The sequence below is a fragment of the Diadema antillarum genome, unplaced genomic scaffold (assembly GCF_040938485.1).
Source record: "Diadema antillarum isolate AM-2024a unplaced genomic scaffold, OU_Dant_1.0 scf00000128, whole genome shotgun sequence".
In the NCBI taxonomy this organism is placed as follows: domain Eukaryota; kingdom Metazoa; phylum Echinodermata; class Echinoidea; order Diadematoida; family Diadematidae; genus Diadema; species Diadema antillarum.
The window spans coordinates 3,770,631-3,792,121 of record NW_027271017.1 but is presented as its reverse complement, the minus strand read 5'-3'; the positions used below and the strand labels follow the sequence as shown (position 1 = coordinate 3,792,121).

General features: G+C 41.8%; 1 protein-coding gene across 1 annotated transcript in view; it reads left to right on the top strand.

Moving 5' to 3' along the window:
• The first annotated feature begins 209 nt into the window (after positions 1 to 209).
• LOC139720491 (uncharacterized) overlaps positions 210 to 21,491 on the top strand; it is a 143,613-nt gene continuing 122,331 nt past the window's right edge. The window contains exon 1 of the mRNA XM_071631845.1: positions 210 to 324. Within this exon, the coding sequence (XP_071487946.1) occupies positions 210 to 324 (115 nt within the window). The remainder of the gene's footprint in view (positions 325 to 21,491) is intronic.

Sequence of the window (21,491 nt, the reverse complement as noted above, 5' to 3'; positions counted from 1 at the left end):
CGGTCCTTTGTAGTTTCCATGTTTCATTTATAGTTGATTTATGTTACGTATGCCTGTTCATATACTCGTTTCCTGTCCTCAGTTTGTCATTGTACACATGATGGGTTTTTTTTAATGAAACATAATGACGTTCAAGTTCAAGTTCAAGTAAAATTTGTGTAGTCTCGCAGCCGTGCAATGAGATGATAACGATCTGCGGTAAGGGGAAAATGGTTGATGGAAGCACCGTACAGCTTGTGGAGAAGATGTCAACTTCAGAGCCAGCCGGGAACGCCACTACCTTGCCATCGCTCATGAGACCGTGGATTCTCTGCGAAAAGAAAGGTAAAATACTTACTTTACGACTGATATGCCTTACTTCAACACTTAATCAATCTCTCTCTCTCTCTCTCCAAAAAAAAAAGAAAGAGAGAGAGAGAATAGAAATGAAAAGATGAAATAAAAGGTAACGGGGTAAAGGAACAATTATTCTGTAAATGTTTTCCATGGCGTCCATCATCACAAAGAAAAGAAAAGAAAAAGTTGACATAATCCAAAGTGATACCATTTTTTTTTTCATTTCTCTTACACTCGTCTGATAAAGGATTTTTTCAATACAATATAGAGTATATTATACACGAATGATGTCGTAAAAAAGAAACAATACACTTTGTCATGGCAACAAAAATAGTAAATAATCACAATGATGGAAAACAGTGTTCCACTAAAAAAGCCACGCTTGTAAAACGTGGAACACTGGAACAAAACAACAACAGCACCTATTTGTTATACCAATAAGACATATTCATTTTAAATTCTTCTATAAACTATTGTACATTTTACTCATTGATAAAGGTTGCCCTGCTACAGTCTGATACATTGCCATTTTCATGTTTGAAGAGTCGAGAAACTCCGTTATATTTGAATCCCAGCTTTTTAAAACAAAGAGAAGAGAACCGGAAAGGTAAGATAAGAGGTGAAAGAACAATTGTTCTGTAAGTGTTTTCAATGGCGTTAATGAAGATTGTCCTCCTACAGATACAATATATGAAGTTCTTCCGTCGTGATGTTTTCATTGCAACTGATTGACAAATTGCCCTACATCGACGTAAATTAAGCACTGAATTGATCAGTGTTTTAGTAGTAGCCATGATAAAAAATCATGGGCGTACATACTCGAGCAGGATTCGAACCCACGACCTCCTGATCACCGGACAGGCGTCATCTCCACTAGACCACCGAGCTTTCGCCCGACAGCAAGTGTTGGTTCTAATCCTTATAGCATGCAGCGGGTACTGCTTTTGTTATTCAAATTTATGAAGTTCTTCCGTCGTGATGTTTTCATTGCAACTGATTGACAAATTGCCCTACATCGACGTAAATTAAGCACTGAATTGATCAGTGTTTTAGTAGTAGCCATGATAAAAAATCATGGGCGTACATACTCGAGCAGGATTCGAACCCACGACCTCCTGATCACCGGACAGGCGTCATCTCCACTAGACCACCGAGCTTTCGCCCGACAGCAAGTGTTGGTTCTAATCCTTATAGCATGCAGCGGGTACTGCTTTTGTTATTCAAATTTATGAAGTTCTTCCGTCGTGATGTTTTCATTGCAACTGATTGACAAATTGCCCTACATCGACGTAAATTAAGCACTGAATTGATCAGTGTTTTAGTAGTAGCCATGATAAAAAATCATGGGCGTACATACTCGAGCAGGATTCGAACCCACGACCTCCTGATCACCGGACAGGCGTCATCTCCACTAGACCACCGAGCTTTCGCCCGACAGCAAGTGTTGGTTCTAATCCTTATAGCATGCAGCGGGTACTGCTTTTGTTATTCAAATTTATGAAGTTCTTCCGTCGTGATGTTTTCATTGCAACTGATTGACAAATTGCCCTACATCGACGTAAATTAAGCACTGAATTGATCAGTGTTTTAGTAGTAGCCATGATAAAAAATCATGGGCGTACATACTCGAGCAGGATTCGAACCCACGACCTCCTGATCACCGGACAGGCGTCATCTCCACTAGACCACCGAGCTTTCGCCCGACAGCAAGTGTTGGTTCTAATCCTTATAGCATGCAGCGGGTACTGCTTTTGTTATTCAAATTTATGAAGTTCTTCCGTCGTGATGTTTTCATTGCAACTGATTGACAAATTGCCCTACATCGACGTAAATTAAGCACTGAATTGATCAGTGTTTTAGTAGTAGCCATGATAAAAAATCATGGGCGTACATACTCGAGCAGGATTCGAACCCACGACCTCCTGATCACCGGACAGGCGTCATCTCCACTAGACCACCGAGCTTTCGCCCGACAGCAAGTGTTGGTTCTAATCCTTATAGCATGCAGCGGGTACTGCTTTTGTTATTCAAATTTATGAAGTTCTTCCGTCGTGATGTTTTCATTGCAACTGATTGACAAATTGCCCTACATCGACGTAAATTAAGCACTGAATTGATCAGTGTTTTAGTAGTAGCCATGATAAAAAATCATGGGCGTACATACTCGAGCAGGATTCGAACCCACGACCTCCTGATCACCGGACAGGCGTCATCTCCACTAGACCACCGAGCTTTCGCCCGACAGCAAGTGTTGGTTCTAATCCTTATAGCATGCAGCGGGTACTGCTTTTGTTATTCAAATTTATGAAGTTCTTCCGTCGTGATGTTTTCATTGCAACTGATTGACAAATTGCCCTACATCGACGTAAATTAAGCACTGAATTGATCAGTGTTTTAGTAGTAGCCATGATAAAAAATCATGGGCGTACATACTCGAGCAGGATTCGAACCCACGACCTCCTGATCACCGGACAGGCGTCATCTCCACTAGACCACCGAGCTTTCGCCCGACAGCAAGTGTTGGTTCTAATCCTTATAGCATGCAGCGGGTACTGCTTTTGTTATTCAAATTTATGAAGTTCTTCCGTCGTGATGTTTTCATTGCAACTGATTGACAAATTGCCCTACATCGACGTAAATTAAGCACTGAATTGATCAGTGTTTTAGTAGTAGCCATGATAAAAAATCATGGGCGTACATACTCGAGCAGGATTCGAACCCACGACCTCCTGATCACCGGACAGGCGTCATCTCCACTAGACCACCGAGCTTTCGCCCGACAGCAAGTGTTGGTTCTAATCCTTATAGCATGCAGCGGGTACTGCTTTTGTTATTCAAATTTATGAAGTTCTTCCGTCGTGATGTTTTCATTGCAACTGATTGACAAATTGCCCTACATCGACGTAAATTAAGCACTGAATTGATCAGTGTTTTAGTAGTAGCCATGATAAAAAATCATGGGCGTACATACTCGAGCAGGATTCGAACCCACGACCTCCTGATCACCGGACAGGCGTCATCTCCACTAGACCACCGAGCTTTCGCCCGACAGCAAGTGTTGGTTCTAATCCTTATAGCATGCAGCGGGTACTGCTTTTGTTATTCAAATTTATGAAGTTCTTCCGTCGTGATGTTTTCATTGCAACTGATTGACAAATTGCCCTACATCGACGTAAATTAAGCACTGAATTGATCAGTGTTTTAGTAGTAGCCATGATAAAAAATCATGGGCGTACATACTCGAGCAGGATTCGAACCCACGACCTCCTGATCACCGGACAGGCGTCATCTCCACTAGACCACCGAGCTTTCGCCCGACAGCAAGTGTTGGTTCTAATCCTTATAGCATGCAGCGGGTACTGCTTTTGTTATTCAAATTTATGAAGTTCTTCCGTCGTGATGTTTTCATTGCAACTGATTGACAAATTGCCCTACATCGACGTAAATTAAGCACTGAATTGATCAGTGTTTTAGTAGTAGCCATGATAAAAAATCATGGGCGTACATACTCGAGCAGGATTCGAACCCACGACCTCCTGATCACCGGACAGGCGTCATCTCCACTAGACCACCGAGCTTTCGCCCGACAGCAAGTGTTGGTTCTAATCCTTATAGCATGCAGCTATGTAGGGCAATTTGTCAATCGAATCCTGCTCGAGTATGTACGCCCATGATTTTTTATCATGGCTACTACTAAAACACTGATCAATTCAGTGCTTAATTTACGTCGATGTAGGGCAATTTGTCAATCAGTTGCAATGAAAACATCACGACGGAAGAACTTCATAAATTTGAATAACAAAAGCAGTACCCGCTGCATGCTATAAGGATTAGAACCAACACTTGCTGTCGGGCGAAAGCTCGGTGGTCTAGTGGAATTTACGTCGATGTAGGGCAATTTGTCAATCAGTTGCAATGAAAACATCACGACGGAAGAACTTCATAAATTTGAATAACAAAAGCAGTACCCGCTGCATGCTATAAGGATTAGAACCAACACTTGCTGTCGGGCGAAAGCTCGGTGGTCTAGTGGAGATGACGCCTGTCCGGTGATCAGGAGGTCGTGGGTTCGAATCCTGCTCGAGTATGTACGCCCATGATTTTTTATCATGGCTACTACTAAAACACTGATCAATTCAGTGCTTAATTTACGTCGATGTAGGGCAATTTGTCAATCAGTTGCAATGAAAACATCACGACGGAAGAACTTCATAAATTTGAATAACAAAAGCAGTACCCGCTGCATGCTATAAGGATTAGAACCAACACTTGCTGTCGGGCGAAAGCTCGGTGGTCTAGTGGAGATGACGCCTGTCCGGTGATCAGGAGGTCGTGGGTTCGAATCCTGCTCGAGTATGTACGCCCATGATTTTTTATCATGGCTACTACTAAAACACTGATCAATTCAGTGCTTAATTTACGTCGATGTAGGGCAATTTGTCAATCAGTTGCAATGAAAACATCACGACGGAAGAACTTCATAAATTTGAATAACAAAAGCAGTACCCGCTGCATGCTATAAGGATTAGAACCAACACTTGCTGTCGGGCGAAAGCTCGGTGGTCTAGTGGAGATGACGCCTGTCCGGTGATCAGGAGGTCGTGGGTTCGAATCCTGCTCGAGTATGTACGCCCATGATTTTTTATCATGGCTACTACTAAAACACTGATCAATTCAGTGCTTAATTTACGTCGATGTAGGGCAATTTGTCAATCAGTTGCAATGAAAACATCACGACGGAAGAACTTCATAAATTTGAATAACAAAAGCAGTACCCGCTGCATGCTATAAGGATTAGAACCAACACTTGCTGTCGGGCGAAAGCTCGGTGGTCTAGTGGAGATGACGCCTGTCCGGTGATCAGGAGGTCGTGGGTTCGAATCCTGCTCGAGTATGTACGCCCATGATTTTTTATCATGGCTACTACTAAAACACTGATCAATTCAGTGCTTAATTTACGTCGATGTAGGGCAATTTGTCAATCAGTTGCAATGAAAACATCACGACGGAAGAACTTCATAAATTTGAATAACAAAAGCAGTACCCGCTGCATGCTATAAGGATTAGAACCAACACTTGCTGTCGGGCGAAAGCTCGGTGGTCTAGTGGAGATGACGCCTGTCCGGTGATCAGGAGGTCGTGGGTTCGAATCCTGCTCGAGTATGTACGCCCATGATTTTTTATCATGGCTACTACTAAAACACTGATCAATTCAGTGCTTAATTTACGTCGATGTAGGGCAATTTGTCAATCAGTTGCAATGAAAACATCACGACGGAAGAACTTCATAAATTTGAATAACAAAAGCAGTACCCGCTGCATGCTATAAGGATTAGAACCAACACTTGCTGTCGGGCGAAAGCTCGGTGGTCTAGTGGAGATGACGCCTGTCCGGTGATCAGGAGGTCGTGGGTTCGAATCCTGCTCGAGTATGTACGCCCATGATTTTTTTATCATGGCTACTACTAAAACACTGATCAATTCAGTGCTTAATTTACGTCGATGTAGGGCAATTTGTCAATCAGTTGCAATGAAAACATCACGACGGAAGAACTTCATAAATTTGAATAACAAAAGCAGTACCCGCTGCATGCTATAAGGATTAGAACCAACACTTGCTGTCGGGCGAAAGCTCGGTGGTCTAGTGGAGATGACGCCTGTCCGGTGATCAGGAGGTCGTGGGTTCGAATCCTGCTCGAGTATGTACGCCCATGATTTTTTATCATGGCTACTACTAAAACACTGATCAATTCAGTGCTTAATTTACGTCGATGTAGGGCAATTTGTCAATCAGTTGCAATGAAAACATCACGACGGAAGAACTTCATAAATTTGAATAACAAAAGCAGTACCCGCTGCATGCTATAAGGATTAGAACCAACACTTGCTGTCGGGCGAAAGCTCGGTGGTCTAGTGGAGATGACGCCTGTCCGGTGATCAGGAGGTCGTGGGTTCGAATCCTGCTCGAGTATGTACGCCCATGATTTTTTATCATGGCTACTACTAAAACACTGATCAATTCAGTGCTTAATTTACGTCGATGTAGGGCAATTTGTCAATCAGTTGCAAAGATACAATATACATTGTCATTTTTCATGTGAGTTGTGAAACAGGTTTTACGCAAGGCTTTTACCTGAAACATGATGCCTATGAAATTAAAAAAGAGTACATTAAGTACTGTTACAACTGAAAGATAAAAGAAGAAAGAGAGTTTTATGTGAATGCATTATTTTCAAATGTCATGTGTGATACGCCACAACATCCCCACACTGACTGTGCTTTCGAATAAAATTCAATTAAATGTATCAAAGCGGGAGGTCTTCCAAGGAGGATAATGGTCAATACCAACATGGCATCTTCCACGAGTGCGTGCACTATACAAAGTAATTATTGACAACAAAAAAAAGACTCTGAGAAAGTCCAGCAGCAGCACGATATAACTGGAACATGATACGTTCAAATCAAAATATATTTGCAATATTTACTCCATTGTTGATACCGTCAATTCATGATACAGATTGATTTGTTGTTCAGCTTTATTTTCCCTATCCATTTCGTAATGCCTCAACAAGTCTGCGCAAGACCTCAAGTTCCTAATTCAACCCGCCATAGAGGTAGCCCACATGCTACATACATAGGTTGGCGGTCGACACTGATATCTAGTCATTTTTTCTGACGATTTTAGTGGCATTGTGAAGATTCGGCCACAAGATATGAGCTTCCTCAACTTTTCGTGCAAGAAAAAAATTGTGCATCTCGAACTCTCACTTTTTAATGCATTGTAAAACCCTCAGATCTGCCAGTGGAAGATAAAACGTTTGCAGTCATCGCAACGAACAATTCGTTCCTCCTAGGGCGCATTAAAATGACGCCATATCGAAGACTTGAGGCGATCAAACTATACGATTGGCTACCACCTTCACCAGCACCAACAGTGGTGTCGTGTAACCCTGTTAAGGAGGCTGTATACTGGGTTCATGGTGAAACAAACTCAGTGTTGCGCACTTCTCTTATAGACACAGCAACTATAAGTATCACAGCAAGTAAGGAAAGAGTCTGCATTTGTATTGTGGAACTGTATAGTAATGGCCATGAAATTTGACATTGATACCGCCCCTCCATTTGAATTACTGCATCAAGACGTGTTTTTGCTGGTTCTTTTATTTCCCTGTTTAATCACGTCATGAAAACAGTGATAGCCTGTACTATGAAATAAATACCAAATATATTGCTGAATATAAAGATGTTATAAAGTTTCAACTTCCATATCCGTTAGAGCAGTTTTGCGAATTGCTATATTTAACAATCAAATTGTACGGCCATAACAATTGCTCTAACTAGAAATTACCGTTCCTTATTTTATAATATACCCATTTTACCCGATACAATGAAGGCTATGTTTGCCTTGAATTCGTTTATAATTATGTGTCTCAATGTATATAGGCCTCCATGGTAACGAAGGTGGGTATAAAGTAAGAAAGAAACAAAGGAAGAAGCGACAAGTGCAGTACTTTCATCTAATGAAATCATTTCACCTTGATCTAAAGGCTCTCTTACATCCGGTCGTGCGTGCTCCTACGAGTGGTTTGCGTGCTAAAAATGGGCCAAGTAGTGAGATGCACGCAAGTGGAAAGTACTTTTTTGGTGGTCGCAAACACGACGCATAGCACGCAGCCTGAAAACTGGCCGGCCAGTTTTTCGCTACGACCTGGCTGCGACAATTAGCACGCGTGGGGCACGCTCGGAGTACGCAAGACAAAAGTACTGAGTAAGTTCGATAGGTGTGCGTGTAACGCAGACAAAACATGCAACAATTTCGGGGGGTATCTTCCCACGAAGGCGTACTTACCACGCAAGAGGTTCTTACTTTCCACTTGCTTTCAATCATGTACGTGTTAGCAAAAGGGAGGTGAGCGCACCTCCTCCGTGCGTATTACCTACTTCCAAAATGCGTGGTGAGTACTACTACCGTACTTGTGAAGTACGTCACACTCAGTTGACGAACGTGATCAGCACAATAAAAAGTGCGTCAGAAGTACACTACTATGTTGAGACATGCTCAGGTGCATCGTGCTCCTATTAAACTGATACGGACAGCATGCTTTCAGTTCCGCGTCGACATTTTCTGCAGTGAGTCCACATGAATGATGAAGAGACTCAGTGCCCCCTTTTACATGTTTTATATTATTGTGATAATCCGTGCGTTCTTCCAATTTGACGCACGATTGTCTTACTTAACACTTCCGTGCTCCTTACGTTTCTCTTACGTTTCTCTCACTTCGTAAGTACGATTTCTGAAAACGTACGCTTCACTTGCAATTCACGTACAATTATCCCACTCATTGTGTGCGACAGAAGTAGAGATCTTACGTGCTCCTTCTTCCTACTTCCAAAGAGGCGTACAGACCACTTGCGGGCCTCACTTTTTGAGCTAGACACACCCACTCATTAAGTACCTACTACATACTTCCCCTCCGATTTAATTTTCACCCTGCGACAACTCCACGTTTGACAGGAACTCCGAGTCCGCACGATCTCTTAAAACGCACGACGGGATGTAAGAGAGGCTTAAGGTTCCTTGTACGAGTGTATACAGTTATACTTAAAGGGATCGTACAGTTTTGGTTGAGACCTAATTTCAGGTTTCTAACATTTTTTTTGGAGAGATAATGAAAAAGTTCTTATGAAATATGAAAGAGCATGTAATTCTATAAGGAATTCAACGTTTATTTGATGGAAATTGGTTTTGAAATGGCTGGAATATCAAGAAAAGAGTGAATCTATTACAACTGATTGACAAATAATATTGCCCCACATCGACGTAAATATAAGCACTGAATTTATCAGTGTTTTAGTAGTAGCCATGATAAAAAATCCTGGGCGTACATATCCGAGCAGGATTCGAACCTACGACCTCCTAATCCAGAGCTACCAAGTCTCACGCATTCTGCGTGAGACTCAAGCATTTAGGGGCCGTCTCACGATTTCACGCATGGCACCCATTTTCCTCACGCATCGGCTAAGTCTGCAACTAATGGGCCTGTAATAATGAGCATAGCTCAAAATATTAAAGTGATAGTTGCAATTGAAGGTATATTTTCCTTTTGTCTTTCAAAATAAGTAAAAATAGTCACTTAAGTATGCACCTGATAGCACCATCAAGATCTAAAAATTGAAAAAAGCTCCCTACCGTGGGAGGCCACAGGGGAGAAAACCCCTCCCACACCCTCGCTCGCGCGCACATTCGCCAGCCGAGATGCCGAGTCATGAAAATCTCACTCATAATTTTTTTTTTGAACTTGATATCCCTGCTAATCACCGGACAGGCGCCATCTCCACTAGACCACTGAGCTTTCGCCCGACAGCAAGTGAATGACCCCGTTTACAGTGCGAGGCTCGGCCGAGCTGCGGCCGAGCCCAGCCTCAATTGCGAGGCCGAGCCTCGCAATTTTGTCCGTTTACACTGCTGGGCTCGGCCGCGCTTTTGATTCAAACCTTTCAATATTTATTGTTGTAGTGGCGCTATGCTTGTAAACAAACGCAATTTGGTATTGTCTGGTTTTCAGACCCTTTGCGAACTGAATTCCGTGGCGACCAAGTCGCCGTACGGGCAAAGGCCTTTGCCAAAGGAAAAATCCTTTGCAGGACAAAACCACCTTAAACTATACTAGTTTTCGACGTTGAGGGGGCTGATATCCTGGATAGCGAAAGATACAGGCAGAGGGTTTAGAAGCCAGACTAAAATTGGCCGCGCATTTGGCCCAGTTTGCGTTTACACTGAGACCCCGTTTACAGTGCGGGGCCTCAATTGCAAGGCCGGGCCCCGCAATTTTGTCCTTTTATACTGCCGGGCTCGGCCGCGCTTTTGATTCAAACCTTTCAATATTTTGTCGTAGTGGCGCTCTGCTTGTAAACAATTGCAGTTTGGTATTGTCTGGTTTTCAGACCCTTTGCCAAATGAATTCCGTGGCGACGAAGTCGCCGTTCGGGCAAAGGCCTTTGCCGAAGGAAAGAATCCTTTGCCGGACAAAACCACCTTAAACTATACTAGTTTTCGACGTTGAGGGGGTTAATATCCTGAATAGGGAAAGAAACACGCGCATGAATTCCGTGGCGACGAAGTCGCCGTTCGGGCAAAGGCCTTTGCCGAAGGAAAAAATCCTTTGCAGGACAAAACCACCTTAAACTATACTAGTTTTCGACATTGAGGGGGTTAATGTCCTGAATAGCGAGAGATACAGGCAGAGGGTTTGGAAGCCAGAATAAAATTGGCCGCGCATTTGGCCCACTTTGCGTTTACACTGAGAAAAGGCCGGGCTAGGCCGCGGCTCGGCCAGGGCCGAGACCACCTCCAGAGCGAGGCCAAATGCGAGGCCAATTTTGGCCTCGCATCTGGACTTTTTCGCGTTTACACTGAAATGAAGGTGGGCTGGGCCGCGGCTCGGCCGCGGCCGTGCCCAGACCCGCTGCAGTGTAAACGCGCAAAAGGCCAAATGCGAGGCCAAAATTGGCCTCGCATTTGGCCTCGCTCTGGAGGTGGTCTCGGCCGCGGCTCGGCCGCGGCCGAGCCAGGCCTTTTCTTGGTGTATAAAACGCAAACTGGGCCAAATGCGCGACCAATTGCGCGGCCAATTTTAGTCTGGCTTCCAAACCCTCTGCCTGTATCTTTCGCTATTCAGGATATTAACCCCCTCAACGTCGAAAACTAGTATAGTTTAAGGTGGTTTTGTCCGGCAAAGAATTCTTTCCTTCGGCAAAGGCCTTTGCCCGAACGGCGACTTCGTCGCCACGGAATTCATTTGGCAAAGGGTCTGAAAACCAGACAATACCAAATTGCATTTGTTTACGAGCAGAGCGCCACTACGACAAAACACTGAAAGGTTTGAATCAAAAGCGCGGCCGAGCCCGGCAGTGTAAACGGACAAAATTGCGGGGCCTGGCCTCGCAATTGAGGCTGGGCTCGGCCGCGGCTCGGCCCAGCCCCGCACTGTAAACGGGGTCTCATTTCTAATCCGTATAGCGTGCAGCGGGTACTGCGTAATTATTCAATTTTATGAAATTCTTCCGTCGAGATGTCTTCATTGCAAGTATTGACAAATTGCCCCACATCGACCTAAATATAAGCAATGAATTGATCAGTGTTTTAGCAGTAGCCACGATTAAAAAAATAAATAAAAAATCATGGGTGTACATACTAGAGCAGGATTCGAACCGACGACCTCCTGATCACCGGACAGGCGTTACCTCCACTAGACCACTGAGCTTTCGCCCGACAGAAAGTGTTGGTTCTAATGCCTATAGCGTGCAGCGGGCACTGCGTAATGGTTCGAACTCATGAAATTCTTCCGTCGAGGTGTTTTCATTGCAACTGATTGACAAATTGGCCCACATCGACGTAAATTTAAGCACTGAATTGATCAGTGTTTTAGTAGTAGCCATGATTTTAAAAAAAAATCATGGCGTACATACTCGAGCAGGATTTGAACCTATGACCTCCTGATCACCGGACAGGCGTCATCTCCACTAGACCACTGAGCTTTCGCCCGACAGCAAGCGTTGGTTATAATCCGTATACCGTGCAGCGGGTACTGCGTAATTATTCAAATTCATGAAATTCTTCTGTGGAGGTGTTTTCACTGCAACTGATCGACAAACTGCCCCACATCGACGTTAATATAAGCACTGAATTGATCAGTGTTTTAGTAGTAGCCATGATAATAAAAAAATCATGGGCGTACGTACTCGGGCAGGATTCGAACCTGACACGGCCTCCTGATCACCGGACAGGCGTCATTCCACTAGACCACTGAGCTTTGGCCGACAGCAAGTGTTGGTTCTAATCCTTATACCGTGCAGCGGGTACTGCGTAATATTATTCAAATTCATGAAATTCTTGCGTTGAGGTGTTTTCATTGCAACTGATTGACAAATTGCCCCACACCGACGCAAATATAAGCGCTGAATTGATCAGTGTTTTAGTAGTGGCCATGATAAAAAATAGAAAAAACATAGGCGTACATACTCGAGCAGGATTCAAATCAACGACCTCCTGATCACCGGACCAGGGGCGTCACCAGCTTTTTTTCAAGGGGGGTGCGTTTTGACACTAAATGTTTACGAGATTTTTTGGACAGACATTTGGAATATAGGAAGCTCTCAATCCCTAGATTTTTACTGTTTTTTGAGGGAAACCAAGCGGGGAAAGGGCACCGGCGTAGCTAGGATTTCATCGGGGGGGGGGGGGGGTGGTGTTAGTATATGCGAGGCAGCGAGCAAGGGTGGGGGGAGGGTGTGGAAGTGCCGGAGGGGGTTGCACCCCCTATAAATGGATTATGGAATGACGGTGTGATACGACAAATTACTGGCAGCGATATCAGGAGAATGGCATAATGACTTGTATGATGCGAGCGAGCGGAGCGAGCGAGCTTGAAAATTTTGACATTTTACAGTCCCAAAACTGCCGTTTGTAGCCATATTTTTTTGCTTTGTAAATTAAGGGGGGGGGGGGCGCACCGGGCGCAACTGCTGGCAATTACTGGCAGCAACATCAGGTGAATGGCATAATAATTAAACGCGAGCGAGCGAAGAGAGCGAGCTTGAAAATTTTGACATTTTACAGTCCAAAAACTACCGTTTGTAGCCATATTTTTTCGCTTTGGAAATAAAGGAGGGGGGGGGGGGCGCAACGGGCGCAACTGCCGGTAATCACTGGCAGCAATAACATCAGGTGAATGGCATAATAATTAAATGCGAGCGAGCGAAGAGAGCGAGCTTGGAAATTTTGACATTTTATAGTCCAAAAACTGCCATTTGGAGCCATATTTTTCGCTTTGGAAATAAAGGAGGGGTGGGGGGCACAACGGGCGCAACTGTCGGTAATTACTGGCAGCAATAACATCAGGAGAATTGCATAACAATTAAATGCGGGGGGGGGGGGCGCACCGGGCGCAACTGCTGGCAATTACTGGCAGCAACATCAGGTGAATGGCATAGTAATTAAATGCGAGCGAGCGAAGAGAGCGAGCTTGGAAATTTTGACATTTTACAGTCCAAAAACTGCCATTTAGAGCCATATTTTTTTCGCTTTGGAAATAAAGGAGGGGTGGGGGCGCAACGGGCGCAACTGCCGGTAATTACTGGCAGCAACATCAGGTGAATTGCATAACGATTAAATGCCAGCGAGCGAGCGAGCGAGCGAGCTTGAAAATTTTGACATTCTACAGTCCAAAAACTGCCGTCTGTAGCCATATTTTTTTGCTTTGGAAATTACGGGGGGGGGGGGGGGCGCACCGGGCGGAACTACTGGCAATTACTGGCAGCAACATCAGGTGAATTGCATAACGATTAAATGTGAGCGAGCGAAGAGAGCGAGCTTGAAAATTTTTACATTTTACAGTCCAAAAACTGCCGTTCTTAGCCATATTTTTTCGCTTTGTAAATTAAGGGGGGGCGCACCGGGCGCAACTGCAGGCAATTACTGGCAGCAACATCAGGTGAATTGCATAACGATTAAATGCGAGCGAGCGAAGAAAGCGAGCTTGAAAATTTTGACATTTTACAGTAAGAAAAACTGCCGTTTGTAGCTATATTTTTTCGCTTGGGAAATTAAGGGGGGGGGGGTGCGCACCGGGCGCAACTGCTGGCAATTACTGGCAGTAACATCAGAAGAATGGCATAAAGATTAAATGCGAGCGAGCTTGAAAATTTTGACATTTTACAGTCCAAAAACTGCCATTTGAAGCTATAGCTTTTTTGCTTTCGAAATTAAGGGGGCGTACCTGGCGCAACTGCTGGCAATTACTGGCAGCAATATCAGGAGAATTTAAATGCGCGCGAGCGGAGCGAGCGAGCTTGAAAATTTTGGCATTCTCACAGTCCCAAAACTGCCGATTGTAGCTATATTTTTTCGCTTTGGAAATTAAGGGGGGGGGGGCGCACCAGGTTCAACTGCCGGCAATTACTGGCAGCAACTTCAGGAAAATGGCATTACGATTAAATGCGAGCGAGCGGAGCGAGTGAGCTTGAAAATTATGACATTTTACTGTCCAAAAACTGCCGTTTGAAGCTATATCATTTTTTTTTCCGCTTTGGAAATTAAAGGGGGGGGGGGCGCCCGGTGCGCCCTGGATCCGCCACTGGTAGTCAAGGATGTGGGTTTATGTTCATGACTGGGGGAGGTATGACCAGCGAGTTGGCGTCGAAGTGACCAAGCGGGGGAATGATGTCCAAAATCTGCACTTTAGAGCATCCCCTAAACTAATTGTGCGTGTTTGTTTGTGTGTGTGTATTATATACATGGAAAAGTTAGGAATTAGCCCAGGTCAAGTCTTTTTATTGGCAATGCAAGACATTTTTATATAGACTAGTATGCAAAGCAACACTGCAAAATCAATGATCTAGCTTTGATATAACGAAGCGTAAGGTACAAAGGTGTACATTCTACATCACATAGCGCAACAGCGAGCGACTCTTCGTTCGGATGTAGTGAGTACACTGCGCACTGTACATCCTGCTTATATACAGAATGCCAACCAGGAATCACGCTGAATCACAATCTTTTGTCGGGTCCGGGCTTTTTGAACAATGTTTCACACTATATACCTATTTAATTATGGTAAAAAGAAATCATAGAAAAATATCTTATTTCTTGATCACCCTTTCATTCAAAAGCAGTTTACTAACACTTGAATTACCATTTCGGTAGGTCTTTTTTTTTACCAGCGGATTGGGAGGGGGCGCACCCCCCCCCCCCCCCGTAGCTTTTGGCTTTGGCTTTTAGCCCCTCCCTGCTTTTGGGTGAAATAATTGGACAGATTTCTTGAATTCTAACAAGAAAGCAAGAAAATCTTTTCATCGCGAGAGTTATGATTATGTGGGGTGGGGCAAATGGTGCGCTTGCCTTCCAATATTTTTATGGGGGCAACATTATTGTTTTCTTTCAAAAGCAAGAAAATCTTCTCATTTCGGGAATTATTAATTATGGGGGGGGGGGGGGACAAAAGTGAAATACGCTTGCCCCTCCAATATTTTTATGGGGGTATGTTTTTGTTTTTCTGTCAAAAAAAAAAGATAAGAAAATCTTCCCGTCTCTGCTGGAATTATGGAGGGGGGGGGTGGGCAAAATGATATGCTTGCCCGTCCATTTTGTTTTTCTTTTTTTTTTTAATGAGGCTAAGGCTCGCTCTTGGGCTAGCAATATGGATTGGTCAGAAGTAACGTACATAGACCCTACATACTTGTAAGTAGCACACGTACATAGCTGCAAACGTGTATAAGTGCTCCGTATCGTACGGATGTACAGTACGGTCGATAAATAGTAAACACTGTAGAATACTAGTAGATATGTGTAAAATCAGTGCTGCCAGAACCAGGGATGCGAATTGTTTTTGCCGTCGATTTTTTTTTTTTTTTTTGTCCCTGGTGTAAAATATTAAAAAAATAGAAAAGAATTATTTAAAAATGTATTCAAATAATTAGTAATTATTAATTATTTAGCGTCCGGCGTTGAGGTCGCTCGCAGACTGATTTTTTTTTTTTTTTTTTTTTTTTTTTTTTAAGGATCTGAAGGGGGGTGCGTTCGCACCCAACGCACCCCCCCTGGTGACGCCCATGCCGGACAGGCGTCATCTCCACTAGACCACTGAGCTATAAGGATTAGAACCAACACTTCCTGTCGGGCGAAAGCTCAGCGGTCTATTGGAGAATACTGATGCCAGGATTAGAACTAACACTTGCTGTCGGGCGAAAGCTCAGCGGTCTAGTGGTGATGACGCCCTGTCTGGTGATCAGGAGGTCGTAGGTTCGAATTCTGCTCGAGTATGTACGCCCATGATTTTTTTTTTATCATGGCTACTACTAAAACACTGATCAATTCAGTGCTTATATTTACGTCGATGTGGGCCAATTATTCAATAAGTTGCAATGAAAACATCTCGACGGAAGTATTTCATGAATTTAAAGAGTGATTCTAATAAAGTGTGGGACCCACACTCTATTACGTACACTTTATTACGATCACTTTGTTTTACTTTGTTTTTGGATGTTTCAGTCACTCCAAACCGGATTTTCATCAAATAAACTTTGAATTCCTCTTAAACTGGTTTTCTCCGTACTATAGGCCCCTCCTATCTTAAGTTTTCTCTTGGTATCTCGCAAAAAGTTAAAAGCCAAATTCTCATCTCAACCAATACTGTACCATCCCTTTAATATCAAAAGTTATTCTCATCATATAAATCTCCTTAATCTGATCTTTCCTTCTCGTGTAAAGTGGATTATTTCTCAACTTTTTTTTCGAGGTCTGCCTGGTAAGTTAATCTCGCTGTCTTTGGATCACTCGGATCAGCAACTTTACCTACTAAGCTACGATGAATTTGCAAATACGGTTGTAGTTTTTCGAACCGGAATGAACAGGGGACCAATACGTGTCATCACAAGGCTTCCCAATACCACTGTGCACCCGAGAATGGAGCTTGACGTCAAGAACAGGTGACGTTATTATAGGTTTTCCCGGCCAATGTTGCACTTTTGTCAGTCCATTTGATAGAAGGTTCATTCAATTTAGCAAAAACCCTCATTATCGTACAGTCTGTCTTTCAAAATTGCAACTTTTGCGTTCAATATACTATAGTAGCATTTTGATCAATGAAATTAGCGCATGTGGCTTTCGAATTCGTAAAACGAGTATTGACGTTGGCTGGTACTCAACGTTCATTCAAATTCGCCATCACTCGACGTAAACGGTATTTGAGTCATTCAATTTCGCGAATGGGTAGTCAAATTCCAAACATGTTAATTCAAATTCGCCATCACTCGACGTAAACGGTATTTGAGTCATTCAATTTCGCGAATGGGTAGTCAAATTCCAAACATGTTCATTCAAAATCACTTCATGTTATTTCTCTATTCTTTTTCTTCATTTTCTTTTTTCGAAATGGTGGAAACATCTGAACATGTATTTCTATGTGACTTGTATTTCATTCACGTACTGTTAAGCAGTACATGTATAATTATATTATCATATTTTGACGCCATATAACTCGAGTTGGTTGTTCTGTTACGCCCCTAAATTTCTTGTCATGTCATTATAGGCCTTTAATGTACCAGTACTACAGAATAACTTCATCTTCTTACAGTCATGAAAGCACACGTTATATACAGACGTATAATTATCTCAAGAAGACAGAGAAAAAATTAAAGAAACATTTGAGGATCGTAACCTTGACTTTCTAGAACTGGCCGACACACTCCGAAATCACTGGAAATAAAGCGCACAATGGCCAGATAATGTTAGGGCCACTTGCACTATCTTCGGAGTGGGAGACTCAACAAGCACATTAAAAAGAAAGGTTGCCAAAATCTCTAAAATGAATACGAAAATGAATGTTATGATACTTACAAAACAATAACTATGATGAAAGAAAATAAAGAAAGAACCGAAGCATATAAATGTCTGCTAAATTGATTGCAGAACATGTTTAATTGGATGCAAAAACATTGAAAATGAATGAACGAGGGAAGCATACGTGATTAGGTGACTATTTCATTCTAAATTGATCGAACAAATAGTGAAATGGTGCTTGTCTTACGAATTTCAGTTGAAAAATTGTTACTTAGAATGAGGTTAGAGGTAATTTGAATGCTCCAAAATGAATTTAAATGAAGAGATCCTAAAATTGAAATACCGAACATGTCATCTACGCTAAATTTTGCTAAATTGAATGGAGCAATAAGGATTGGATTGAAAGAAGTGCGGAATTGGCCGGGAAAACATATATTATTAAATTGATATCCTTGTCCCCAAAATCACGTGTGTGTTAAAATGAGTATCTGAATATAAGAACGACCCAAGTCCATAGAACGCCATTTCGAGTAAAACTTCTCATCTTTTTTATTTGTCCAATAATATTCTATCTAACTGTGATGGGAAGGCAACATTGTACGTAAAAATTAGAACATAATTTATATTATTATGACAATTAATATTTGCATTAATTGTGGAGAGGCCATTTTGTGTGATGGATTTGGGTCGTTCTTTGATTCATATACATGATATTCTGCTATAGAGATGAGAGAAGGATGAGAGAGGGCGCTATAATATGAATGTAAGAATAACCCAAGTCCTTCATTCCTACATTCATATAAGATTTAACTCATTCATTTCAGGCACTTCCGGGGGTAATTAGGATTTATCATTTATACACAAGATGAGTCCATGCATAAGCTACAATTTCCCATGTCAAACTGAATTCGGCCAAAAATTGGACTTGGGTCGTTCTTATATTCAGGTTTACAAATGTTATTTAATGTTGCAGTTATTTTATGGTATTCGTGAACACTTGTATATTAATCATTTAACTTCGAGCGAGTCCATCTTGTTGAAAATGACTGAAAGAGTTTACATTAATCTTACTATGGCTATTGTCATACTCTCCAATAATGCATGTGTGTGATGAACATAGAGTAATATCCCATAATAACATAATATTATTTGAATTGATATGACCTGTAAATATATTCTGTCATCTTGTTTATCTTACACTGATTTATCTTCCTGTCTGTAAATTCCTTTTCAACAGAGAAGTCTATGTAGTCTTTTTCTTCACGGTCATTAGAGTACCCCTCGACGGAGGCAGAAAAACTGTGATTCACTTAGAAAAGCGGCATCCACTGAATGCACACATGGCATTTAAAAGTAAGAAGTTTCGATAATCTAATATGTTGCGTAATAAGACGCATATTTTTATTTTTCATTCCAAGCTGATTCTAAACAAAGATTTAACCTTGCTAGAAACTTTGTTATTAACAACACTGCTCAATCTATTCGGACAGTCGCGTATAAGACATATACATCGAGATATACATCGTAATCGAAATTTCGAGATTTTGGCCCAAGTGGACGCAAAATCACACCATTATTTTACTTCAATCACCATCGCGATGCCAGTTCAAAATATTTTGCGCTAATTTCTGAATTGTCCCAGTATTTCGCCCCATGGTGACCATGTAAACGTTGGACCAAATAATCTCGAGATTTTATTTTCCATCATTCAAACCGCACATCAAAAAAGCATGCGCACCACACCATTTTGTCAACCAAGAACAAAAGGGCAATTAGCGGCATAGTTCTGTCGGTGTTTTAGTTTCGTTTATTCATTCCAATAAAAATCCGTGGTTACAAAACACACAAAACAATAATCAATCGAAAATTGACATAATACAGACAAACAAAGTTCAAGTTTGTATATTTGCCAAAAATCAAACAATTCATGGAAATGAAAAAGAGAACTAGAGAAAGGCCTTGCGGCCTTGTATGAAATAAGTTCCCTCAGGTATGTACGAGTATTAGATTATGGAGGCACATTGAGTGTTTTACAGTTTCGAGACAAGAACAGAACAAAAACAAACAAAAACATAAAGATGTAACAGTCATATGAAAATGTGCAGAAAAAAATATGGTTCAGTATCTGTCAAGAAAGTACTTTTTGAGAGATTTTTTGAACATCTTTGAATATTTTTGACAGCGTATATCATTTGACAAAGAATTCCAAACAACGGGTAAACTGTGCGAACGCTTGTAAAAAAATCTGGAGATATAAACCGTGATCGTGCTCCCGCTATTGTGTATGTGTGAATGCGGTTATTATTGTATATAATAATAATGTGATTTGTTTTGTATTACCCCCTTACTGCTATCATGTGTAATTCACTATTGCCTCTTCTGCTTAACGATTTGATTTCTAAAGCCAAGAGAAGAATGTGTGATTGGGCACGCATTCGTATTATCTTTCATTCTTTCCTTTCCAGCCCTGACATTCAGTCACCTCTTCTTGATGGCCGCCGTCCAATTAAGCCTATACAGGTGTACTTGGATTTGATCCTTCCAATAGTGCTGTGATTCAAAGTAATGATATTGTGCATGCGGTAATCGCAACACGTTCACACCGCCTCCAATGTACATTGTTTGTATCTAGACGTGCTCAAAATTCTGTTCAATGAACTTCACATGCCAACTCGGTACACATTGTCGACATCTGTCATTGGCACTGACCATACTTTATTCATTGTCACTGAATATTGACAGATCTCTTAGTGATCTTTCTTTCACACTTAAGTTATATCCGGGTCTTTCTTGGCACCCGACAGGTCTTTTAGTGAATTTTGTGGTCTCTGTATTCTTAAAAAATAACAAAATGATATAAATGATAGAAAATAGTCTTTTAGCGGTCTTTCATGCATGCAAATGTGATAGTCCAGCTGATGAATCCACAACAAAGCAGATTTTAGGATTTCAGTCCAATTCAGTATTCAATAATTTTCAATTCAATAGTCTTTTTTATTTTCAGCAAAGAAGAAAAAAAGACATGATTCGAAACGGAACAAGTTGTTAATTTATTTCCTTTCATACGTCATTCTGATCAGGGCAGTTCATCGAAAACAATATAAAGTATAATATGCACGAATCGTATTATAAAACAAACCCCAGTGCACACTTTGTCATGGTTAAAAAAAAAGTAATCATAACGACGGAAAAGAGTATTCCACTAAAAAGCCAAGTTTGTACGACGTGGAACATTGGAATGAAAACAACGACAGCACCAATATACCAATAAGATAATATTCATATCAAATTCATCTCTATATATACCATTTACAGCCATTGTACATTTTGATCATTAGTATATAATGATGCTGATAATACAAGCATACTAATATAAAAAAAAATACTTACTATGATTTAAGAATGCGTAAATATGAAATATATCATAACATAGCAATATTATGGCACAGGCACTATTTGACCCACTGTATTGGTGTAATAAACAGGACATAATTATAACTTCTGTTCAGATGGTTTTCTAGGAGAGTAACATTTTCTCTACTAACTTGTAATGTCAGACTTTGTTCCACTTGCTACACAGGTATGGACTCCTACTGGTGCAACGCAGAGTCCAAGTCCAGATTATACTTATGTGTCACCGTAGGCCGCGAAAGCAGAGAATGGACTGCATACTACCCGATTGATGATCAGTCGGATACTGCATGGTGCGAGGTTCGCCAGTTGCCCGACGACTCTTTCATAATACTGACCGACAGTGGCATGACCAACGTACGGAAAATAGCCGCCAATGTCATATTAATTCTTGATATGCCACCCC